Here is a 27,160-nt window from a genome sequence, read left to right as displayed (position 1 = left end):
TTGAGGGGGAGAGGGGAGGGTAGGGGGGAGCAATGACCCAAACAATGCATGCGCATGTGAATAAACGAATATAAATAAAAAAAAATCATAGGTCATATCACTTCTTCACATACAATATCATTTGTATATACTTTATATTTACTGGTTTTTTTTTCTCACCATGCAACAATGTAAGTTCCACAAAATCTTTATTCTGTTCATTAAAGGATCTCAAGTGCCTCACACTATGAAATGCAACAAAGTATATTTGTAGAATGAATAAGCCAGCTAGTGATCTCCATGGAATGATTTAAGTGAAATTTCTATTGTTTGCCAACACTTCCATCCCTATCTAAAGTGTCACACTGCTTGATCAGATATACTGTACCACCTGAGACCCAGGCTAGGACTGGCTGATGAGGGATCTGATGCCACAGAGTTGAAATCACTTCTGTTTTTACACTGTATCATAGTCCTTTCCCTTCTGAGAGAGAAGAATAATACAGCAGGAAATGACAGATTCAGATTTTTCAGCAGCATGGTGCCTCGGGGAGATAATCTAGCCCAGTGTTTTCTCTTTCTTTTTTTATTTACTCCCTTCCCCACCACCTTTGGAGTCACAGAACCCATTGAGAATGTGATGAGATGCCTAACAAAATGGCCTTGCAAAATTTCATGCATAATTTTAGGCCCACAAGGGACTGTGGTCCCAGCGTAAGAATCCTTGAGTGTTAATTGCTTTAAGAACACTCCCAAGAATGGTCATAGCTCTTCCAGGTTCAAAGACCTACTGAAAAGATTACACAACATCACTCAAAAATCCCATGTAATATTGAACACTATTCCCTTTAGGCAAAGTCCTTATGCCAAGTGAGGATGGAATGAAAGAGCAGTAGATGCATATGGTCCCCCATCGGGAGGAGTGGAAATAGAAATGCTCAAAGCTTTGAAAACCTGCTGGCACTGAAAAAGAGTGAGCTTTGGAAGTTTCAGAGACCCAGAGCCACTAGTGCCCACACACTAGTGAACACTGGGTGTTCCCACTATCAGGCTGCCTCTATTATAGTGAAGTGATGCCTGGCTTCCTCTTTAGACTTCAGCATCGTCCTGTGTGATCAGCACGCATGCAACCTAACTGCCAACCACTGAGAGAGAAGAGAGAAGGCTGTGGACACGATGGTGCAAGCAGCTGGGAAGCCAGTGCCAACCCCGGAGTCTGACTTGTTGCTGCTGCTCATTTTCTCCAATGCTGTAAGCAGTAGGAAAACCCACCTCTCACGAAGTCTGTGCCACAGACCACAGGCATAGCATTTTGATGCCAACCAGACATACGGGGTTGGGGGAAGGGAGAAGTGGGTAGTTAGGAAGCTGGATCTTCAATATAAACACTCAGCAAGAAGCAGCTTTTACAGCTTTTGTTAGCCCAATAAATATTTCCCTGGCTCTTAAAAACAGTTCTCAACTGAATGACAATGTTACATACAGTCAGGGAAATAGGATAGGCTTACGTATCTCCTTCGTGCCCAGAATTACCTTATTAAAAGCACTCCTGAGAGCCGAAGATAAATAGGACATTCAACGAACTCAATTTTACTTTTGCTTCCATGTAGGCTACCATAGGCTCCAGCAACAGGGGAAGAAGAGTCTGTGTGAACTTAGGAGCCAGCTCCCCTTAGCTTTGTAGCTACCCTGTGATGTGGTACTGCAGAGATGCATGCTTAACTTTAATTGTGCAGGGGGCTATGGAGTCTCCCGAGTATAACTCCAAGTTCATTGTATGAACAGGAAAACAGGGAGGAAATGTGTTTTTGCCATTTGCTTCTCTCCCATTGGTGTACTCCCACTATAGCATCCAATAATGTGCTCAAGGTATTAAAGTAATGATTCTTTTTATGTGCCTCATTTCCCAGTACGCCAAACAAATGTTGTCATTACTTCAGGATGACCAACCTTTCTCATTAAAGTAAAAAAAAAAAGAGAGAGAGAAAGAAATCATTATTCTGCTAATAATTCTCCCTGCCCCAGATTTTTGGAAGGTGTGGGAAAAGAGGCACAGAAAGATCAGAATACTTGTGTACCTGAACCACTACAACACAAATCAGCAAGGCAGACAGGGCAGGGGTAATTATTTCTTTCATTGCTCCAGTAACACTTTGTTGCACTAATTTGCTAATATGCATGGCTCCACAAATGCCTTTTTGGGTAAGGGCTGTGCATCAAGTGCTTAAGACTTGATTCTTGAACACATGTGTGTGCACACATGTGAGCAAACCCACTCAGAAGAATCTACATGGTTGTTTATGATTAAAATTACCTGACTCCAGAATCTCCTTTGTTTCCAATGACAGGAATATTAGTCATGTCCATGGTGCTCAATGTTAGGCTTGAACTGGCCTTTAAAGAGAGCAAGTAAAAAGAAATGCACCAGGCAGCTTAATACCTCCTCCTCTGGAACCTAATAGCACTTAAGATTGAAAATATTTGTAGTGAGAATTCATCATAATGGTACTTGGTGCTATTATTTGAATGTTCAATATGCATTTATTCTATCCCCGTGATGGCTTGAGGGTGGATGAAGCACTCAGTTAAAAGCAATTCATACAGAACAGTTTCTTTGGTGTTCCCAACAAACCCAGCAAAGATTTGGACATGTACAGGTGCTCTGGCCATGTGCTGAATTGAAGGCCTGCAGTGCTGAATCAAGACCAAGGTCCCACCAGCTCCAAAGTGACAGCAGACACTGTCTGATGGTTTTCAAAGACCAGATTTGTTGTTCATCTGTGTAATATTTCTGGCTGATATTGAAATACAATTAATTAGCTAACAATGAGATGAGTCTGTCTCTAACAAGAGCCTCAAGGCAGAGAAGAGCACATTTGTTGTCCTTAGCAATCTCCACACATAGAGATGTCCATTCTAATATTTTAACTCTACCACTTATCCAGCCTTCTTTGGCCATCCTATTTTAAATAGATCCTTTTAGCCTATTTCATTCATACCACCACCTGGTACAATGTTATGTGTGTTTATTTGTACACCGTTGTCTCCTTCATTGACAGAAAATCATGACAGCAGGGTGTCTACCATTCTTCATTTCCCCCTAGACATGTGCTGGTATGTGCTCAGCTTCAGCTCTCAATAATTATTTATATAATAACGTTACTGAATTGAGAAATGTTCAAATAATAGTCAGGCTATTATTTGAGATAAAGCAGAGAAGTCTAAGAATGAGTTAATTGCTTGGTAAGTAACACACACACACACACACACCCCATTCAACTGAAGCAGAAGTCTTCAGGAAATGAACACTATGAGCCAAAGGAACATATTCCTTTGACAACAGCTTCATCCAGTGATCAGTAGGATGAAACAAGGCCAATCAGTATGAAAGATTTGGAAAGAGATTTAGAGATTTACTGTGTTCTACTAAGACTAAAAAAAGGAAAAGGAATTGCTGCAAGTGAGCCAGATGGGGTTGAATGCCATGCAACTTACAGCAGATGGCACTAAAATGTTAAACTAACATTTCCTTATGCTCCAAGCTGAGCTCTGTGCTAAGGATGATCACAGGAAGTCTATTTAAAAACATGCAGAAGAAAAATGAATCCTGTATTGTTAAATCCTTCTGCTAAAAATAACTCCAAGCATTAGCACCTAATGTGCTTCCATACAAAGGAGATGTTAATATTATTCAGGCAAGGTTATGTCTAACAAAATCAGCCAGAATAGGATGGGGGGGTGGGGTGGAGGGAGGACTGAGCCCACAGGCTCAGGAAATATGCTTAAAAACTGGTTCAGTGTGATAAAGCTGTAAAAATCTACTTCTCTGATTTCCATAGCAATAACAGTAACTCAGAAGACAAACACTTTACAAACCAGATTTGTTTTTCTCCTTTCTAAATACCTTTTCATGGTATTTTTGGATAATGTTGAAATACAACTTACATTGCATAAGGTGTAAACACACTGCCTATTCCAATTGCTTCAGTATTAGACAGGCAGGCTCATCATTTCCTCACCTAACCACAATGATGATTCCACTGGCAAGGTATAGCACCTGACTCTGTGGGGATGCCCCCCCCAAAGTAATGACAACTGAATGTCAGGTTCAATAATATTTATAGACTAGCAGGAGCTACCCAGTTGAAGGAGAAGGTACTCTCAAGATTTATAAACCATGTAATTAGCATATGAACCATCCACTTTGCAAATATTATTTAAGGCTTCCACCTGAAAAGAAGTCACTGAATATTTATTTACTTTCTTACTAAATAGGAAGGGTAGAAACTATGAAATCCTGGTCACCAAGAAGTCAAGCAGAGAATTAAAAATAGCATCACATAAACAAGAGAGCTGGGAATAAAGGAAATGCAAATAATCACATATAACATACAAAGAACTTCCCCTGCTCTGTGTTCTTATTATAGTTGATATTGCAGAAAAATAGAAGTTGAGAGATATTTGCTCATTGGTTAATTAAAATTGACCATTGAAGGAAAAAACATTTGGAGGAATGTTGGGAGAATTTGAAAATTAACTGGGCATTAGATGATATCAAGGTATTTATTAGTGGTAATAATAGTCCTTTGGCTATGTAAGAAAGATGTTTCTATTTTTATAGATGTACACTGAAGCATTTAGGGGTGAAATATCTTGATGACTGTGAACTTAATTTTAAAATGTGTTCTCCAAAAGTAGACAAAACGAATAGGACAAAATGATAATAACTGCTAAATTTTGTTGACTTGTATAGGGAAGTTCATTGTACTATTCTCTCTAACCTATTAATGTAATTTTGCATAATAATCTATTTTAAATATCTTGAAAAATAAAATCAAGAGAACTCATTTCAAGTCATAGTTGAGAGGTAAGTGAAGGGACAAACCTTACCTTGTCTTTTTTAAAGTCTGATTAAAATACATAACTCATGGATAACAATTCTTTGTCAGTGCTTGTGAAATACCTTATATGAATTTTTGGAGTGAACTGGTGCTCAATTAGTTTTGAAATATATAAATGGTGAATAAAGAAGATGAAGCAAAATGCATAAAACAAGCAAATTATTACAAGAAATATCCCAAAATATAGATGGAAATTCTGCATAAATCCTGCCTTCTGCCTGTCTTGTAAGGGTTGTGACTTCCCTGAATCAGAGGAACACCAAAGCTCATTTCCCACTTAGGATAACTGAAAACTTGTAACAAGAATGTGAGAGGTTCTTTTTTTGTTGTTTTTTTTAGGGGTTTTTTTGGCTGTCATCTAAAGCATTTTAGGTAAGGACCAAATTCTTATCTGCCTATCCACTTACAGGGATTATTCCATGTTTACCGTTGTGAGACATAACTAAACATTGCCCCAATATTATTTCTTAAAGAATCTAATTGTTCAGAAGGTAGCTTCCCATAAAAAGAATCATAGAGATTAAACTTTTTTTGTGTGTAATATTTTACTTTAGGAAATAAGGAAGAGAAGTCCGCAACATGTCAAGTTTGCCCCAGTTCAGTCTCCTTTCAAAGGAGGTGGCCCCATGTCTCCTTTGGTAAAATTGCTACCGTCATGGCATTCTTCTAGATTAAGAGAAATTCACCCTGCTAGCCTGGCCGGTAACTGACAGGACCAGAGTTGGGGCTTCAGCTAAATGTTGAATGTGAAGAGGAATAATGCCTCTGGAAAAGGTCATGATAGGCAAATTCCACACCAAATGGTGTTGAAGTGGGCTGATCAGATCCTCCCCCATCTAGAGGTACACAAAAATGCCTCGTGTACCAAAGGAAGCAGGCAGGTGGACTGCTGACTGGCTCAGGTGCAGGGCACAGCTACCACAGCTGTGGTCCATAGACCCACTATAGAGCCAGCCTTAGAAGCAGCAGGCCAGGGGGCTGAGCCACCAAGGACGGCTCACCTTTGCTGCCTCACATTCTCCCACATCCTTGAAAAACTCCATTAAGCTGAAACTTGGGTATACAGTCTTAGCTAGTACAGAAAACACAACCCAATTATAGGATGGGATAATAATTGCTGTTACTTAGTATGTGCCAGGTCTTTTACCCATCTATGCATCTTTAAAGCATTATTCAGTCTAAAACTCATCATAAATCTAGAGAGGAGAGATTATTAACCACATTTTACAGATGAGGTGTGGGAAATCTTAGATCAGTAAATGATGGGCGTGGGTTCCAACCCAAACCTTTCTTATTCCAGAGTTCATGCCTTGATCACTACATAATAATGCCTGTTTGTCTGCCAACCTTAATAATAAACTTTATTTTTAATTGAGTTCTGTGGTAGTCAAAATAACAAGTATTCACTCAGGAAGTTTTCCATTTTCTAGGGGCTATAAAGTTTCAACAGATGGGTCTTGTGTTAATTCAACAGATTCAGCTCAGCGAAGAAAAGGCTGAACACAGGCCTTCAATGATGTCACCTTTTGCTTTGTCAACTCAAATCCATTATTGAGTATGACAGCTGAACCTCAGAAACCATCTTTCTCTGCTGACTGTATTTGCCCTTTCTGGAGTTGATTGCTCCAGGAGTTCACAACTAAGAGATAAATGCTCTTGAGTAGCAGTAGGTGATCCACACACACAATGTTCTCTGCTTAATTGGTCTTTTATTCTTTAACCTTTCCCTGGACTCAGTATTATTTAAATGAGCCTTTGGAAAAGAACACAAGCCATAAAACACACTGACGTATAATAAGTATACTTCAGCAGCTTCATCCATATGTCTGGAGTCACCATTATTTATTCATCAAATATTTATTGAGTCCCCACTACTGACAAGGCATTATTGTAGACACTAGAGGAACAACAGTGAACAAAAAGTTGCAATCTCAAATGCTTAAAGACACAAGCAATAAACTGATAAACAAGTGCACATATCATACATCAAGAGTAAGTGCTAAGAGGAGTTTAAATAAGAGATCGTTATACAAGAATAAGAAATTCACGTTCACCATGCTATTAACTCTGGCCAATAGACCATAAGCAAAAGAGACTCGTGCTGCTTCCAAGGGAACCTTTTAAGAACTGGTGTGTCCCTCCAACTCTTCTTCCCCTGGCATGGTACCCCAAGAAGCCATATGTTAATATTCAATGGTGGTGGTGGGTAGAGAGAGCTTGGAGCCCCTTGTAACTACATGCAGGATAGTCCTCACCAACAAGCACCGGGTTCTGTGGTAGATAGAAATAAATGTTTGTTGAGCTAAGTCATTGAGATTTGCGGGGGGCTCATTAATGAAGGAAGGCCTAATGAACAAAGTCCCGAAAGTATGGAACTCCTGGGCCTGGGGAGAGACAACAAATGGGACTGAAGATAACCAGAACCCATACACAATAGAGATTAATATGATGGTTATAAACCCTAGCTGGACGTTAGAAACCCCCTAGGGGATGCAAAAAATACTAAGGTTATCTTTTGGGATATTTAGAGTGGAGTGTATGTAGTTATATATTAAAAGCAATACTCAACAGAAAATTATAAATTGGGTCAACTGGCTTTAAGAAATCTCCCCAAAGGCAACCTGTCCCCCAATATGCTTGAGCGATCAAGTCAACGTCCTATAAATCACTGGGAAGCAACCAATCAAGCTATGACATATGAAGAAAATCTAAATTTTCATTTGCAATTTTATGAAAAAATATGTTGTAGCAACTGCATTAAATGAGTAACTGGACTAGATTCTTCTAAAGCCCCATCTCATTGTATAATTATAATTATTAAGTAGTAATACGATGAGATGGTAAGCACTTAACCTAAACTATCTCAATTAATTCTTTTTTTTCTTTTATTTATATGTGCATACAATGTTTGGGTCATTTCTCCCCCCTTCACCCTGCCCCCTCTGTGATGTGGGGACCATCATCTATTCCCTTTGAAATGATGAAAAAATTGAATGGCAGACCGGTTAACTTGCTCAAAGTCACACAACTAGTAAAAAGTGGCAAAAGGAAGACCCAAATCCAGTTGGCCTGTGATTCTTTACCACAGGGAAGAGAGGGATGAGCAACCAAAAGGGTACAGTGTCTCGAGAAAGGCAATGTAGACTGGGTGCTGCTGGATGGGGAAGGACCTTAGGCATGTGCTCAGGTAGCAGGCGTTCTGCATCTAATGGAGGATCCCAGTCCTTCAGAGCAGGACAGATCACAGGCTACCAAAGCATGATGGAAATTGCCCATGAAAACAATCCACCTTCTTGTTCCGGTTCCATACTCATCAGGCTGTTCTCCCCATTAGGACAACGTTCTCTTATAATAAGCTTATAACCAGGCAGTCTGGGTTAGACCAGATTCAGATAAGTTTCAGAATGTGATAAGGGCTTAAAAGCTGCTTTTGCTGAGGAGCACTGACTCCTTACTTGGACCCAGGAATTAACTAAAGGCACGAAGCAGTTAGATGAATGTGATACCACTTTTCCACAGAAATGGAAGGAACAAATTGACAGTGGGGAGAAAGGACCTGGGACTACTTTGAGTATAGCCAGCTTGCATGCTGGCCAGTTTACTCTGTCAAACTGACACCCTACCCCTGTGTCTACATGCTGGACCCCAAGGTTAACACACTTTACTCTTTAATCCAGGCATCTTCTATCACTCTCTGACCACCAGGGAAGTAAACCTGACAAGACATACAGCTTCGGAGATGTGGCACCAGTAAACCTGGAGAACCAAGGCCAGCACCTATTGTAGGACATAGATTTTATCGCATTCTTGCACTGAGACCCTAAACTCCTCTTTGAAAAGCAGGCACTTTCAGAAGTGGGACAACAGAGCTTTGAGAGGTTGACTCTCCTTGTCCTCCTCTTCATCTGACAAATAATAAACCCTCTATCCATTTCCTCAAACCCCGCTATCATTATTTGTAAGTTAGCATTGAGGATAGGGGACTCGCTATCTGGTAACAAAAACACTTACTGGGAGAAAGAAGCCATGGAATGAGGGGGTACTGTGTGAAGCAGTGGGCAAGCCTTATCAATAGGTCCTCACTCCTTCAGAGCCTTCTGAAGATCTGGGTACTTTGCGCAAGATCAGAATCTGTTATACAGTAGGAATCACACATCAGCTCGCTGACCTACAAAAATGAACTGGCTTACCAAAGGAAACCTGGACAGTGCACTCGAAAACATGCAGCGCACGAAGGATTCCAAGGAAACAGGATGTGGAGAATGCATGTTTTGAAAGAGAAATGGAGAATTCAGGGATATCATGCTCAAAAGTGAAGGCTTTGAGTGGATAATATGGGAGGTGAAGATATTCTAGTGGTGAGAGGCAGGGAACTCCAAGATACTAAGTCTATTTCACAATTTTGTCTGGGACTAGCCTTCAGCAGAGGGCTAGCCTTTGACAGGGATTTCTAGGATCTCCCTCAGAAGCTTTTTGTGCTTCTGCTCTTCAGAAGCACAAAGATTGTTAAAGTGTTTATAGCAACATTTTGGGAAGTATCAATAAATGTCTAGATGACAGGATTATTATTTTAAAAATATGACCACATCAGTAATTCTAGCAGTGGAGTTGGTTAGCACCAGCAAAGGAGAGTACAAAAGAAGAATGGTATAGAGAAGGAGAAGCAAGACGTAAGGTTATCCAACTATGGGACATATGCTCCAAAAGCCAACTATAGATCTTCTTTCTCACATTATATCATAGGTTATTCTATGAGTCAAGGAGATGCCGTCTACAGTAATGAATAACCCCAAAACTTCAATGGTTTAACATAGGAGGAATTTATTTTTTGGCTAATTTAATAGAGCTGTGTGCATGTTCATTAGCAGGCAGCTTTCTACCAAGTGGTCTTTCAGGGACCCAGGTCCTTCCCTTTGGCCATTTTCTTCTACAGCCTTGAAGAAGGAAAAGGCACAACTACATCTCAGAGGCGAGCTTGTCCCAGACATAACTCACATCATTATCACTCATATTCTGTTGACAAGAATTAGGCTCAACAGCTTCCCCTAGATGCAAGGAGGGCTGGGAAATGCACTCTGTTTGAGCAGCCACTTCCCAGTTGTGACTTTATACTGTAGAAAAACAAGGACTAATTTGGTAGAGAACTACTACGGACCATTACCAGTTACAGAATGAGCACGGTATCAATCACAGAAGCCAATGGTACACATGGAAAGAGAGATAAAACTTATACTGCAGGGGAATAATCTTATATCTCATCCTAGAGGCAAATCAGTCCATTTTTGACAGATGAAACTATAAGGCTGAAATCCCAAAGGCAATTCTTTTACAGGTGCTTTGTCTTCAGGATCTAGGAGTCAATTCTCTAATTTCCCCATCAATGAGGGCTTCTGGTTCTGAGGCAAAGACAGGATCATTCCAAAAACTAGAATATAAATCATGAGAGGCTTTCGAAATCAAAGTCAAAGCCAAGATTTTTAGGTTGGGAATTATAGCACACTTTAGTGGGATATATAAAATCTACCCCAAATTTCACAATTCAGTTTCAACAGAATAAGAAAGGGTATAAAAATGTAAACCTCAACAGAGAAAGAAAATAAAATGAACACATTGACAATGGAAGTATTTATTTTTATTTCTATCGAAATTATCCAGAATCAATTTATTTATGGTTTTATTTCCAACATTTGAGAAACTATGATTCTGTGCAAACTTGATTCAATTATTGATTGACTAAGCTAAAATTTGTAAAAATTAAATGCTTCCCAGATTAGACTGAATTTTCAACTGATTGATCAAGCTAACACTGAATTAGCTAGACACAATGCGTGCATTCTTATATAGTGTATATTATGTACTTTATATAACTCTTGTTTCCATCAACAAGTATTAAATCTCCAAATTCTAAAGTACCTTGCCATAGAAAAGCACTTAGTTTTGCTTCAAAACAAACCAATTACCTGGAGATTGATTTAACTGGAAAAGGGCTCTGGATAAGAATTGAGAGATCTTATTTCAAATCCTTGTTCTTCTACCAAGAACAACTGACTGAACCTTAACTCTTGACTTCAGTATGAAAGAGGGGTGTTCAAGCAAAAACTCCAATTATTAGGAAACAAGGTCCATAAATTCTACAGTATATCAGATTTTGTTTTGGTAGACAGCAAGTGGTGTAGCCTAAAATTAATTCTACTAAAAACTAACTTACTCACTTAGAAATATTTTTTGAAACTCTGTCCTTGTGATTATTCCAAGGAAAATATAGATGGTGATTTAAACAACCAATCATCACATTAACAGTTCAGCCATATGCACATTGTAAAGTCATTTAAAGACTTTCTCTTATTTCATAATCCTGGAGACGTAACTATAAATTTTAAGTTGTGGTTTGGGATGAAGTTAAAAATTAGAGACTAGATATTTTCATCACAACCACTGGATGGCAATAGACATTAACAGTGAGTGGAGATAATCGACACAAAAGCCACTTTTGGCTTTACTTGATTTCCTCTACCTTTTTAGATGGAGAATCACATCTTCTAGAGATATCATGGAGGGGAAAGTAAGGCTGAATTTGAAAATAAAGAATTAGGTTTGTAACACATATTCTGATTTTGAAAATGTTTTGTATAGAGATAAATTCCCACCCCAAGATTCCAGTACTCAGCCAAGAGTTGTTAAAAAAAAAATGAAGTGCCTACCAGAAGGGAAACATTGAGCCAAAATGCTGTATTTACTAGAATGTGAAATTTTAAACAGAATTATTTATTCTCAGTAGTGAAATTTCTGATCTTGCATAATAAAATCACACCTGCTACTTCCCATTTGTGACTAGAAGCCTATTATGGCTCAACTACACCCTCAGGCCTTTTCCTTCTACCGTGAATTTTCCAAGCCAAGGACAGAGGCTACCCACTGGACTCTGACCCAGGACAACCTAAACTCCTGGCTAAACAAACCATTAGCTCTGCTGTGTCTCCATCGTACCCTTTTGGGGCCTTTGCTCTGGAGGCATTGTGTGGTGGACAGAGGTCAGGAAGCATCTTCCACTCCGCTTTGCTCTGGAGGCATTGTGTGGTGGAGGGAGGTCACGAAGCATCTTCCACTCCGCTTTGCTCTGGAGACATTGTGTGGTGGAGGGAGGTCACGAAGCATCTTCCACTCCACTTTGTTCTGGAGGTCAAAGCTTGCATGAGCTTTCCTCCACTTTTCCCATGAACAGGTGCAAGAGTCAGAATGCAGAATAAGGTCTCGTTCCAAACATTATTACTACACATGAAACCAGCATATAACTCCACACAGAAAACCAATTTTCAGGAGCTAGATGAAGACTTTGGAAAGATTGGGAAAAATCTAGCCACAGATTACCCTGAGAACCTTGGGTGACCAGTTTTCACACAGTCCCTAGAACAGCAATTCTCAAGTTGGAGTAGCTACCTACTGAAGTAGATTTCTCAGCCCTCTTAGGAGATCCCTGCCTGGGCTGGGACTTAACAAACTGTTTCTGATGCAAATGACTCACAAATTGCTCTATAAGGGGAGAGCACACACGGGAGGTATGGGGATAGTTAAGAAACCCAAAACATGATAGTATTTGATGTCCCCACTGCAGAGGAACTAATACAGAAACCTTAAAGCAGCAGAGGTCAATATGAGAAGGGGATCAGGAACTAGTGAAAAGGTCAGGTAGAGATGAATCAACTTGAGTACACATTTGTACATGGAAGCAATGCTAGGAATCTCTCTGTATAGCTATCCTTATCTGAACTAGCAAAAACATTTTGTCTTTCTTATTATTGCTTATACTTTCTCTTCAACAAAATTAGAGATAAGGGCAGAACAGATTCTGCCTGGAAGAGGGGGAAGGTGGGGGTTGAGGAGGGGTGGGAGGGGGTTGGAGGGGTAGGGGGGGAGAAACAGCCCAAACAATGTATGCACATATGAATAAACGAATTAAAAAAAAAAAAAAGAAAAACCAAATGGTTCCATTGGACTCCAAATCCACTCTCCTTGCCACCTACCTCACACTTCCTAAAGGAGGGACAAAAATCCTGCAGCAATGGTTTTACTGACTAAGAAACACATGCTTTTAAGCCCAGGTCACTTAAAATCCTGAAGGGCCATTACACAGACAGGGTGGACTCAGGAAGCACCTGGCAAGTCACAAATGAAGACCAAGGCCAAGTGCATTCTTGAGTTGAAGTAACAGACCCTGTAATGTGCATGTCTCCCTTTCTGCCCTATTTTAGGAACTGCTTTAAAATTACCTTTGCTCTGATTTTAACCTCTGTTCTCTGGAAGGCTGCTGACTTTTCTTGTTTCTGTTAGTATACCTGTTTGTATAATTTTGATTCATATTTGGAAACTTATTTTAACTATTCTGAAGTTTTGTGATTTCCTACCCTACCCAAGCTTATATCTAGCTTCATTTAAATAACCAATTTTCTTGTCCACAATCCCTACCTACCTCATGACATATCTCATTTAACCTCCACTGGCACATATCCAACCTTCCTTCCAGCTCCAAATATCACTGTCACCTAAATACATTACTCCCCCACTCAGACGCTTGGCCATAGAAAGATGTTAGAGTCTGTGTTCTAATTGAGAGGATGTTTTAGTGCCACTGTTGGATGGATAATCATCCAACAGCAGACACAAAAAATGAGTTCAATGTCTAATGAAGCAGCATCAAACTTTGGGGACATTTTCTTCCATTATACATATTTTTGCATCTATTTATAATCATCATATTAGTAAAAATTGAAATATAACAGGCGTTGAAGATTAAGTAACCATCAATGCAAAACTAAGTCCTATTCAATCTCCAAACATCTCAAACACATCCATTCCTCTCCGTCTTCTTAGGTGTTATCCTCTCCTGGGCTCTGTCATCTCCTTCCTGCAATAACTTCTCAGTCTTTCTGCTGCCAAGTTTGTCCTCCTCCAAAACTTCTCTTCAGACAAAGGTCTGAAGGTCTTCAGAGACCTCTGACTTTCGTATCTAAATGCCAAACTCCTACAAACCATGTACTCTTTCACAAATCACTCTGTTGATTTCCTTTTTAAAGCCTCACTACCCCCACCACTACTTGAATATAAGCCCCATAAAGGGTAGATTCCTGCCTGCTTTGGTCACCTTTAGATTGCTCATGTCAGGCACGAAGTATGCCATGTTGATTGAATCAAAGGAAGGATGAGTGGATAAAGATTTTGCAACTGGGTTGGCCCACACCTGTAATCCCATCTACTCAGAAGGTGTAGGTAGGAAGATTGAGGACTGAGGCTGACTCCTAAGCAGAAAGGTTAAGCCACCATCCAAAGAATAACCAAAGCAAAAAAAGGACTGAAGATATGTGGCTCAAGTGGTAGAGTATCTGCCTAGCGAGTTCAAACCTCAGTACTGAAAAAACAATCTTGCCATGAAAGAGCTGGCATATTCTGAAGTGAAATCTATTTGTCTGGATTTCATAAGTGTTTCATGCGGCCACAAAGATAAAATCTAGAAGTGCAGAGACCATATCTGTAAGTATCCCATCCAAACTTTAGAGCAAAGTGAGACTGGCATTTGAAAGGACCTGTTTTAGCTCTGAAGATTAGAAGTACGTGAATTATATCCTCCGAGCTCTCAAGGAAAGATGACGAATGTGACACACAAAGGGTATAGACAGGGAGTCAGGATAGCCATCTAAGTATGGTCATTATTTCTTGTAGGCACCAAAATGTTTGCCCTCAGTAAACTCTCTGATAGAACAATAATGCCGCCATTTTATAAATCAGCGGCACCTCGTGGAAAATGGAGCCATTCCCTCCCCTTAACAAGGTTTCCCGTGCTCCCCAAAACAAGCTCCACTCAAGCTCCACCTCCATCAGGGCCCCCGGTGTATGCGCCAACCCCTTACCCTCCCTCTCCTATAAAAGGCCATGCCTGGCCTGAACCCCTTCCCTTTCGTCCTTTCTTCTTCCTGCACTACCTCGTACCTGCCATTCAACCCTGCCCTGGGACGTGAGTTTTCTTTGTGTGGCGTTTTTCCTAACACTCTCTACAGACAAGTTCAAGGTGTGAGAAGACCCCATCTGCAGCTCTGCTCCATGCCCAGGCTAAATTTACTAAGGAGTTAAGATTTATTATGTCCCAAGATTTGGTATTAAAGTATTATCGCAGTACAAGAACAATTTTGAGTCTTATACATACCCTGGAGGAAAAGTGCTAAGGATATCTGTCCCTCAAAGTAATAGGTGATGGGGACCACCACTGCTCAGAGTAACTCTATCTAAAGACGAGAAGGAATACCTCCCTCAATATCCTGAAGCCAATATTTTAAAAACATAGATCCATGTGCATTTTAAGCAATGGTAATCTTGTGACTGCTTTAGAAAGAAAAGCCAGTGAATGGAGGTAGCTACGGCAACCTCATTTCAGGGATGCCTAGGCCAAGAAAGCACCTTCTGTCATTGGACAAAGCCTCACAAAAGTAGCTTAGTTGCTTTGAATCATCTAAGGTGGGAAACTCGACCTCTCCATCTAAGTATTTACATGGCCTACACAGAAGCCAGACTTTATCCAGCAATTACTGGTCCATCTCATTGAAAGCTGGCATAGAACAGCAGTTTTAGCAGAAAAGCGTATGTCCTCAGGCTGATTCTGAAATCTGTACCATTAAAGGAGGAGATTTTCTAAGAATCTTGACAACCTCATTTATGAATTTAATCTCATGGAAGCAAATAAATATAAGACCAGGGTATAACCACTGTTTAAAAAAAGATATGCAGGAAGAAAAGTAAATGGCCATACTTATCTTGGTTCTCTCCCAAATCTTCTAGGACAGAAGCAATATCTAGTATAATAATGAAAAGTAATAACAAATACCATCTGTGCCTGGCAGATGAGAATCTATTCTATGTGAGAAGACCCCATCTGCTAGGGGTCTTCTCAAATACTGCTGCAAGGACCAGACAGACTTCCCCTGCCACAAGGGGAGCCCCAAACCCTCAAAAGTTAAAGCTGTGGCAGCTGGTACCCAAGAAGAAGAGTACATGTGAAGAGGCTGCAGAGGACTATTTCCAGGGGTACAGGACAGGCACAGCTCTAGCTGGAAGAGATACAAACAGTTGAGTGACCCTTAGCACCTTGAATTAAAAAACATGATAGGCCTGAGGCATCCTACTGGAGATATTTGTGTGGTTTTTTTTTCTACTACAGTCTAGGCTGCTTAGATCATTTGCAGAAAATAGAAACTCAAACTTCAGAGTGCTTATTTATGCACAATAGAATTTTACTCAGCCACAAAGAAAAATGACATTTTGTCATTTGCAACTAAATGGATGGAACTAGAGAACATAATCTTAAGTGAAGTTAGCCAGGCTCAGAAGGCCAAAAATAGCATGTTCACCCTCATATGCAGATTATAGACCCAAAACAAATGCAGTAGTATTATTGGACATGGGTCACACACTAGGGGGAGAATGAGCATGGGAGGGATAGGGAAAGGGAAGGAAACCTAAAACTTGAATGTGGTTGATGTGCTCCCTGTAGAGGAGTGAATACAGTAATCTTAAACTAGCAGAGGCCACTATGGGAAGGAGACCAGGAAGTAGTGAAGAGGTCTGGTAGAGATGAACCAGTGTGGATTGCAATACACATGTGCATGGAAGCAACAATAGGAATGTCTCTATATAGCTACCTTTATCTCAAACTAGCAAAAATGCTATGTTTTTCTTATTCTTTCTTATGTTTTCTCTTCAACAAAATTGGAAATCAACAGGGTAGAACGGGGGCGGGGGGAGGGGGCAGGAGAAGTGGGGAGGTGCCCAAACAATGTATATCCATGCAAGTAAATGTAAAAATGATACAATAAAAAAAAGAAAAAAGTTCAGATTTAGGTTCCATCCCATTATCATTCTATACTTTTGAGGTAGAGATAGAGCAGGAACCTGAATTTTTAACAAACTTTCCAGAAACCTGTGAGATACTGGGAGTCCAGGCAACACTAAGGGAGCAACTGGCTTCAAGCGCTGTTTCTCAAACTGGGCCATTGGGTAAATTCTTGAAGGTTCCACAAAGAAAATTTTATTTTGTATTTTTATCTTGATAATTTTTTTCAAATATTAAGAACATCCCTACTTGCCAAGCATATAGACTGTTTTCAGTATCATCTTTCTTGTCCTCTCTGGTAACCTAACGTAATGTCATACTGCTAATCAATCCTTAAAACGTTAGTAAGAAAGTAATGCATATTCATGATAATAAATGCAAGCTGTACAAAATGGTGCAAAATTAAAAAGTTAAAGTTCTGCTCTCAACCCTCCTGCTCTTCATTCTCAGAGGCTAATCACAGACTTTTGTGTTATTTTGTTTTTCATTGTTGTTGTGTTCCTTTCCAAAATGTTCTTAAGCAATTGTGCATAGGTAAATTTTTATTGCACAATTGATATCATATTGAACAAAACGTTTTGTGAAATTTTATTTAACAATACAATTAGGGACACAGAGCTCAGAACTTTTTCTTCCCTTACTGCACTGATGTTTCTTTTTCCTATTTCTCTTACTCTCTGACTTCCATTCTCTTTGGCTGCCTCCCTTCCAGTTCCTCTTACCTCTTCTACTAAGAGGAAATAAGAACTCTGGTTTGTTCCAGAGTTCTGCCCCTATCTTTCTAGGATGGCAATCTGGCAAGAGTATCAAAGTGTCTGAATATTTAGAACTGCAGTGCTTATCAGATCAGCCTCCTAGAATGAATAGTGTTTCGATTCTGATGATTACAGTCATGACATCACTTCATTTGCACAGGGAAGGAAAGAGGAAGAAAAGAAGCATATTTTGACAAATAAATGGATGTGTTGAATTTGGGAGGCCTACAGCATGTCCAACAAGCAGTGGAGAAATAGGCTTGGATCTCAGAAGAGATTTCCTCAAAGTGAAGGATTTGGGAAGTCCACACCAAAGACGGTGGCCAAAAGCTTTGCAGTGTAAGAGAAGTCCCGTGAGCTAAGATCTAAGGGAGGGAGAAAGACAAGGACTTACTTGTCTCTTACTTCCCATTATTGGAAGAAGTAAGAGGAACTGGAAGAAAGGCAGCAAAAGAGAATGAAAAAGAAGTGAGAGAGTAAGAGAACTGGGAAATCATTGGTGACGTTTGGTAGAATGGCTTCAGGTAGGAATGTGATGGCTAACTGCCATCACCTAAAACATTGCTTTTCAAGCTTTCATGAGCATAGGAATTGCCAGGATATCTTGTTGAAATGCAGATTCTGATTTTTCAGATCTTGGATGGAACCTGAGATTTCCAGCTTCTAACATGATTATCTATGGACCTGGTCTAATAAACACCATATAATCGCATGATAAAGCAATCACAATATAGGGAATGGATGTCAGGGCTAAAATAACATTATTTCCCTAAGTGTGTCCCCTGGAAGATTACCTCAGAGGTGCACCATAATAATAAAAAAAAGTTCTACGATCAAATAGATTCCCCAAATGCCACATACCTGTCCTGATGAATCACAATGGGTATTAGCATTTTATTGAATTTTTTATTGGCTTTTTCACTCAGATGTTCCTAACGGTTAGGGCTAACCTTATAGAAATGAAAACATATCTACCCTTTCTGAGTCTGTTTGTCATAACAGGCTGTCCTAGAAATGCAGGAGAGCAGAAATACAGGGCAATAGGAGGTCAACATTGTATAGAAGGTAAAGAGTATAGAAGAGGTAACAACAGCAGAAGTCTCTAAGAGGTGAGAAAACTCGGAAAATAGACTTTGTTGTTCCACATGCGACAGTAAGCCTAGTGTAACTTCATGGTACACACCATGTTGTCATGAGGTCACTGCAAACCTTACTCTAAATATTTCCAGAGCCTTGTGAAATGAAGACCACCAGCAGCAAGGCAGCTCGAAAGCCCAAGGGAAGAGGAAGCACACTTGCAAATGCATTAACTGGAATGCACTTACACTTCTCCATGCTTCAGAGGACAAGAGCAGGAAACCACAAAGCAAACCTGACCTCACTGCTGAGGGGAGTGGTGCTTGGCAGGAACACAAAACTACTGTTCAGTGACAGTGATTAAGAACAGCCTGGGGGAGGCCAGGCAGCACTGATCTGTTCTCACCTGCTGAGATGGCGCTGCTGAGACCAGAAGGAACTTCAGAGCTCAAATAAGCTGCTGGTGACGCTGAGTTATCCACCCAGGACCTCCAGGACCTGGCTGCCCCAGAGTGGCCATTTAGTCTCTTCCTAGCCAGTGCAGCTGAGCAGAGTGTTTCAGTGGGAGAGTAGATTTCAAAGGAGCCCTCGGTGCAGAGGCGAGCAGAGGTTATTCACCCTGGCAGGCCTTAAGCTTTTGAAAGGATTGCCACTCTCTCCTCTCTAACTTCTAAACTTGGCAGCAGAGGGCCTGAGCCCTCTGTCATAAAAGATGCTCTGAAGCCTTTGCATTCACAGCTGCAGCTTACCATTCCCTCAACTCCTCATCACATGTCTGGTCGGTCAGTCACAGCTGTTGTGTCATGCTTGTCTCTCCAATTTGCTAGGGAGGAAAATGGCCTGCAAAATTCCCTTTCTCTTCAGCCTTCTCACTCCTTTACTTTTTAGAATGAACATTCGAATAGCGCTGTGCACATGGTGACTATTCCAGGAACATGAGAGGTCAACATGGAGACATATGTCCGTTACAGTATAGTGACAGAACACATACTCCCCAGGACTCAGGTTCACCTGTTTCAGGCCCAGGGGACTGAAGTTTTCCATGCTAATGCTGTTTCCTTTGGTTCCCTGCAAGCTGCAGGGTTCTTGTGCATCGTGATCAGAGTAATGGCAAAAGAATCCAAACTAGTGTTGACAGTCACCTAACAAATCCACATTCTCACCTTCTGCCCTATTGCACACATTAAATACACGCAGGGCATGCCTAGCAGCCCCCCTCCCCAAGAGAAAGTCAATTACATAAACCCCTACAAGATACCACATGTATAAGCTACACCAATCATAAGACAGGGGTATCTTTTTATTTTATCCCTCCTTCCAAGTTCCCCCTTTCCAGTGTGTTAATTTTAAAGCATTTAGATGCTAGCTTACAATCTATAATGAGAAAGATTTTTGTCTTCTATTTTTATATGAAGCATTTTAATTGCTAGTAACATCACTGAAGTTAGCAAAGACACAGGCAAGAGGGTGGTATCCTGAAATCATTTATCCTCAAAAGGCAAAATACTTCTAAAGAAGCAAAAGAGTAGAAGAGATGGGTGGGAGGAGACCTGGAGTAAAGTTGTGCTTTCAGGGTTTGTTTTAAAGATATACCTGTGAGTCCTCTACCTAGGAGTTGGGCAGAAGTTCTCTCTCTCTGTATCCAATGTAGTCAGTCCGTTAACAAAAATAAAAGGAGTGGAGCCTCATTTATTCGTGTGACTGTTTGATTCCTTTCCGACTTCTGAGATACAAACTGCCATCAGGTATGGTGGATGACTGGGGGGGGGAAGAATCTATACATACAGTGCTGGAAGGGAAAATAATGACTTCCATTTATCCTTCATCTCATAGGGAGAACATGACAACGAAATTAAAACAATTCTAAGTTATAAGTGACTTTAAAAAGTAATAAATCACCTTAGGTCTTGCTTAGGGGCAGAAGAAACTCTGGAATCAACTTTGGTCCCTGTCTTTCCTGACTATCTGGGACACAAAAACCTATCACAATCCAAATCTCTTGCTCTTTACGGAAGAGAGAGAATGGAGCTGAGCTCCGCTTGGCCTAGTTAAGAAACACCTTTGGCTGGCAAAAATGGGGCGTGCTAACGGTGGGCTTCAGCAACGAAGGACCTAGCCACTCGCCATCATTGAGAAGGTGGGAAACTGGAAACTAGCCTGGACAATAACGAGAAAACCATCCCTTTTCAAGGGAGGAAGCCCAGCCCTGGAACAAAAGGAAGGGCGCATTCATCTATTCACCAGTTCTTGGAGTGTACACAAAACGGCTCATTATCAGGGGTGCTCGAGTTCCGTCTGCCCAGCGCCACTGGGGGAGCACGTGGTTCTGACACGGCTGTCTGTCCCCGCTGCCAGTCTGAATTCTCCCCTCTCCTCCCACCCCCCCAACCCCCCATGGAATTGTTCTGTCAATTGTGTGACCAGCATGGTGACAGCTCCAGGGCTGAGCCAGACAGCCTCCTGCTGATACTTCTGGGCACCCAGGGAGAAAAAGTAAGGGGCAAGCCTGCTTCCTTCCACCAGAGAAAGCTATCACTTTACCTTTCTGCTTATTGAGAAACAGCAGAGAGGGCGCGATGCCAGGCTCTCGCGGCCCAGGGACCTCTGTGGCCGCGGGACTTTGCTTGGAGCTTGCTGTCTCAGCAGGTTTCCTCTGCGACGTGGGCTCCTGGGGCGCGGAGGCTCCGTCTCCCCTGGGCGGCTCGGGGCGAGTTTGGGGGACAGCGGAAGGACAAGGCGGACAGGGCACCGGCTCGCCGGGGCCCCGCGGGCCCGGCGTGCGCTCCTCCGCCCGCGCGCTCTCCTCCCGAATGGCGTCCAGGACGCACGGCTTGATCGGGGGCGAGTCCTGCTCCCGCTTGGGGCTCTCCTCGGACGCCGAAGACGCGTCGCACGACTCAATGATGAGCTCGCTGTCCAGCTCGGCCTCGCGCTCCTCCCTCAGGATGCTGTACTGGATGGACGGCGAGGCGGGAGAAGGTGGCGGGCCCGCCACATGGCCGAAGGTTACATAGCTGGAGGGCAGCGCGTCTTCCGAGGCCATGGGGTCCTCCGACACCAACTCGATTTCCGAGTCTCCTGACTCCGCGCTGCTGGCCTCGGGGTCCAGAGGGCTGGGGATGGTCGGTAGCCCAGACCTGGCCTTGGCCTCGGGCCTGTCGGTCACCTGGCCCACCGGCCTTGGGCTCTCAGTGGTTTCATAGGATAACCCTTTTGCTTCTTTAATGGCAGTGATGAGCTCATCCTCGGAGATGCTGCACTTCCCCTGGGACTCTGCAGCAGATGGTTCTGTCGTACCACAGAGCCAAGAAGAGCCAGAGTGCCACACACACACACAGACAGACAGATGGACACAGAGAGAAGAAATAAAACAAAATTCCATTAGGGGAGATGTTTGGTGGTTGCTTGAGAAACACATATCTCATTAGCACAAAAAATAGTCTGTTTCCGGGGCTATGCTGGAAAGACAGGCCACCTGAAGTAAAAGGCTAATTACAGTTGTGGCCCAATTAATCAGTGTTTTACATACCTATCCATCTTAATCTAGCTATTTTAAAAAATGACCCAGTAATTTCTTAGCAACAGAACCTCAGTGGGTTTTCCTATTTCAATACCACAAAGATTTTAGAAGTCGTTTTAATTTCTCATTCACTCTCTCTAATGGGGAGGAGGGTGCAATTTCACAGATTTCATCAAATAATCTGATGGATATATCTTTAATTGACCCATCAATAGCAACACATCTGAAAAACATCCATTGTGCCACATACATAGCTTTCTTTTAGTAAGATAAAGATAAGTAATTTGGAGACTTACATCCAAATTCACTTCTAAGTTTTTCATTTCCTATAAGAATCGATAGTTTACTCGTTTTTAGTGGACAGTGTAACAAGATGGAGCAAGTAAGAGATATTTTTGCCAATTCCAGCAGCCTGTGCATATTACTATCAGGCACCATCCCACAGGGCTTCAAGGGTGGCAGTCCCCTGCTGCTCACCTCCCTGTCCCTCCTCTTGAGAAGAATGTAACTGAGAGTCACCCCAGTCCCCAGGGTCAGTGCCTGCCTTTTGCCTGATGTTTATCCAGATGGCCTGAAGGCCACACTGACAGTATTGCTGAGCTTTCTCTCCCTTGGATGCCATGTCCCGGGATCACCATGGCAACAGTATTCAGGAGCTTGGATTTGCCTTGCCATAGTGCAGGGCCTTACTTCAGGAGATCTTAGACAGTAGTCTGTGGTCCTTTTGTGAGTAAGAACTAGTTGTCCAAAGCTTTCTCCAAAGCATTGAGGTCACTGGGGAGAATATAAGGAGACTCCCTTTGGCTAGATCATCTAATGCATTAGGATTGCAGAAAGCCCCAGTGGATAAAAACTTTTAGATGCTTCTAATTCTCTTTAAAGCAGAATTAATTTTATCCATACATTATTTGTCTTTTATTTGTTGAGAACTTACTATATGTTAGGCTCTCTCTTAGGTACTTGGAATACATCGGTGAGTGAGACAAAGTCCTTGCTTATAGTGGGAGGGAAACACAACACATAAACAGCGTATGTAATAAATAAGTAAAGTATATAGCTGTTAGAAGTTCTATGGGGAACAGTAGAGTTGAGTGAGGGAATCAGGAGCACTGGGATAGGGTGAGATGAGTTTGCAGTTTTAAACAGGGAGGTCAGAACAGGCCTCTTTAAGAAGTGAACCTATATTTAGCATTTGAAGGCAGTGAGAGACTCCTGAAGATTTACAGAGGAAAAGCATGCCAAGCAGAGGGAAAGTGCATAGGCACAGACAAAGGAGCAGTGCAAAGGCACAGACATAGGAGCTGCAATGATTTCTAGGCATCGAAAGGGGGCTTACCTGCCTGGGACAAGTGAATTAGGGGGAGCATGATAGGAGAGTTTAGGCACGTGGGGGTTAGATCTCATGGGGCTTTTATTATGAGTGCAAAAAGAGAAATCATTGGAGGATTTTGAGTAGAGAAATGATGTGATCTTCTTTTAAATGCCTTTAAGCAATAACTGCTACATTATCTGTCACATGTATTTTAAAAATTTGTTGTATGATTTCCAATTCTACTTTCATAGCAGTTGGCTCTTTAATAAGCTGTACAAATAGTTGTTAAAATTTCAAATAGCATGGCAGTACAAACGTGACATCAGCTTGCTCCTGAATGGTGGGCTACAGCCAGGAGGAGGAACACAGGGAGTAGAAGCTAGAGTCCATAAGAACACATCTGTACCTCCAGATCACCAGCCTTGCCACAGCTCCATCTGTTAGCATCTGCTGGGTGACGGGCACCTTACAAATATGGTATCTAGTGGCAGTAGGTTTAACAACATCCAATGTCATTGTGCTAGTTTTTCTGACTTTGCTCCCTTGGGTCCGATCCCATCTTTTTGTGCCCCCTTTTTGCATTATGCAAGATCCCTTCCCTTCTGGTTTCTGGTTATTTTTAGTCAATAGATAGGAAAGGTTGGGACGAGGGAGATGTTGAAGTTTTTATACCAACTCCCACTCTCAAGCTCCAGCTCTTGGTGGGTTTCAAATGCTGTTTCCTCTCCTTGCTCCTCTAGGTCCCCGCATGGTAATGGTTCCCTAGGGTTAAGGTTTCATCATGTTGGTTCTCTTAGCCATCTTTACACATTTATAAATAACTGTCTTTAAACTCTCCAGTTACAACTTTTGAGTGTGTCACTGGTTTCCTGCTAGCTACATGATACAAAGAAATTGTCTTGAATGAACTTGTTTCTTTCTGTTTCATGTGTTTTTCACTATATGCGTGGCTCATGTTATCTCTTTTAAAATAGGAAGTGGAGTCTGAGAAGGGGCCAGTTATATACTGGAGAATGAGAAGAAGAGGAGAAGTAAGCTGGATAATCACATGCAAAATAATGAAGTTGGATACCCTACCAGAGGTCATGCCATATGCAAAAATTTACTTCAGGTAGGTCAATGGCCTAAATAAGAGCTAATATAGCATAAAACTCGAGAAGAAAACAGAAGTGAATCTTTATAACCTTGAATTAGACAACAATGTCTTAGGTATGACATCAAAAACAGAAGCAAAAAAAACCAAGGAAATTGATAAATTGGGCTTCATCAAAATTAAACATATGTAAGGGTTGAAGGGATTTTAGCCCAGTGGTAGAAACACTTCCCGAGTGTGCATCAGGCCAAGTTAAATTCCCAGGATGACAAAAAACAAACAAAAACCCCACACTTTTGTGCTTCAAAAGACACCATCAAGAAAATGAAGGCACAATCAAAAGAATGGAAAAAATATTTGAAAATATAATTTCTGATACGGGACTTGTCAGAAATACAAAAAATACAAAAAAAAAAACCTACTACAAAAAGGCAAAGAACTTGAATGTAAAAGTAGACAAAGGACTTCAACAGATAATTCTCTGAAGAAGATTTACAAATGGCCAAAAAGCACCTGAAAATATGCTCAGCATCCTTGTGGGCTTTTGGCCACACTGGGGTTTGAACTCAGGGCCTCAGGTTTGCAAGGCAGGTGCTCTACCACTTGACCCACTCCACCAGCCATCCCCCCAACTGCCTTTTTTTGTGATGGGCTTTTCAAGATACAGTCTTAGGGTCTCTTGAACTATTTGCCCCGGGCTGGCTTTGAATTGAGATTCTCCTGATCTCCGCCTTCTGAGTAGCTAGGATTGCAAGCGTGAGCCACCGGTGCCTGGCTCAGCATCCTTGTTCACCAGATAAAACTACAATGAGATTCCACTTCACACCTTCTGTGATGGCTACAATCAGGGTAGAAATTTTGACAACCCAATGAGTTGTGGTGACCACAGGATGGAAAGGAGAAGAAAATTCAAGAGACATCAAAAGGAGAGAAATAGGAGACACAGGGCAAATGAGAAAAAAGAAGGATGTCAAAGATCACTCAGAAATGTTGGGCCTGGGAGAGTCAAATGAACAGGGATTCCATAGCTGGAAGCATGGAAGTCAAACAAAGATCTGGTCTGATGCCCAGGGGAGAAATTCTTATGTTGGGTGTCTTTCTTTCCTGTGCCACACATCCTTCCAGTTAATGATGGCAGCCTCTGTGTGACTATGTGACCTGCTGGGACTAACCCAGCTCCTACCTGCACAGTATTTTGGGGAGATCACATGGAAAGACAGTCCATCCTGGAGCCACCTGGCTTGATGCTGCATCCTTCAGGAACCCAGTGGGCACCCACTTTGCACAGCTGGGGGCCCCTGGATTTGTATGATGATTTTATTAAAGTCCCTCTTCAGTCTTACCCACTTTCCCTGGCCCCAGACTGATGCGTCATGAGGGGAGAGGGCAGCCAGGGAACATTAGTTCACTCTCATAACCCTAGCAGCTACCACAGTGCTCAGTAAATGGTGCTCTTGTGAGAGTGACCTTGGATTTATAGAACGGAAGTCCTTAGCCAGGTGTGTTGCTCGAAACTGCCTTCAGAAATTATGACTTAGAAGTGTTTGGATGTAGTCCCAGCATCTTATAACTCCATGTGCGGTTCTAATAGTCACTTCTAGTTAGGGGTGTGACAACGAACTTAGCTAGGATTTCACAAATGAAAACACAGAACATACAGTTAAATTTGAATCTCAGGTGAATGGCGGATTTTTTTTTAACTATATCCTATTAATTTGTTTTTAATCTGGCAACACTACCTCTAGTCAATAACCACTATGCTAGAGCATTCAGAAGAGAAAGCTCAGGGTCTTGCTTTATTTACCTAAGGGCAAGGATGTTCTTGTGGGAGAAGAGGGCCGATGAGTTCCATCTTGGACAAGAGATGCAGCCTTAAAAGCCACCGGTGCCTATTATGAGTCAAAAGAGACTTGGAGTTCTTATAGACATTGTCCCTTTTTGTTTTGTTTTTTTTTTTGTGGTCCTGTACCTTGAACTCAGGGCCTTGCACTTGATAGGCAAACATTCTACCACTTGCAGTACTCCTACCGCCCTTTTTGCTTTTAGTTATTTTTCAGATAGGATCTTATACTTTTTGCCCAGGTCAGCCTTGGTCCATGATCATCCTGAGAACTCCCTCATAACTGGGATTGTAGGAGTACACCATCATAAGTAGCTTGTTCTTTAAGGTAGGGCCTCCCCAGGCTGGCCTCAAACCTTGAACCTCAAAACCTTGGCCTCAAACCTCAAACCTTTGCCACCCAAATAGTTGGGATTACAGTTGTGAGCCAATGTGCCTGTACCTGTCCTTATTCCTTTTTTTTTTTTTTATGGTTGTGCTGGGGTACATTGTGGCATTTATTAAAGTTCTTCCAATATATCAAATATAGCATACTTGAATTCACCCCCTCCATTATTCTCCTTTATCCCCCCCCGCCTATTCTTGGAATAGTTTCAACAGGTCTCATTTTTCCATTTACAAACATGTACACAGTATTTGCACCATGTTCACCCTCCCTTTCTTTACTTCTCCCCCTCCCACTGGTACTAACTCTCCAGACAGGACCTGTTCTGCCTTCCTCCGATTTTGCAAAAAGAAAAAAAAGACATTTTTATTTGTTTAAAATAGCAATACAGGGAGTTTCCTTGTGCCTGTCCTTCATTCTTAT

General features: G+C 41.6%; 1 protein-coding gene across 1 annotated transcript in view; it reads right to left on the bottom strand.

The window, feature by feature from the left end:
- Positions 1-27,160, bottom strand: part of Rtn1 (reticulon 1) — a 237,415-nt gene that overhangs the window by 85,408 nt on the left and 124,847 nt on the right. Inside the window, exon 3 of the mRNA XM_020178943.2 lies at positions 21,129-21,875. Coding sequence (XP_020034532.2) covers positions 21,129-21,875 — 747 coding nt within the window. The remainder of the gene's footprint in view (positions 1-21,128; positions 21,876-27,160) is intronic.

Source organism: Castor canadensis, chromosome 3 (genome assembly GCF_047511655.1).
Source record: "Castor canadensis chromosome 3, mCasCan1.hap1v2, whole genome shotgun sequence".
NCBI classification, from domain to species: Eukaryota; Metazoa; Chordata; class Mammalia; order Rodentia; family Castoridae; genus Castor; species Castor canadensis.
The sequence above is the reverse complement of the archived record's forward strand: the minus strand, read 5'-3'. Positions and strand labels throughout refer to the sequence as shown.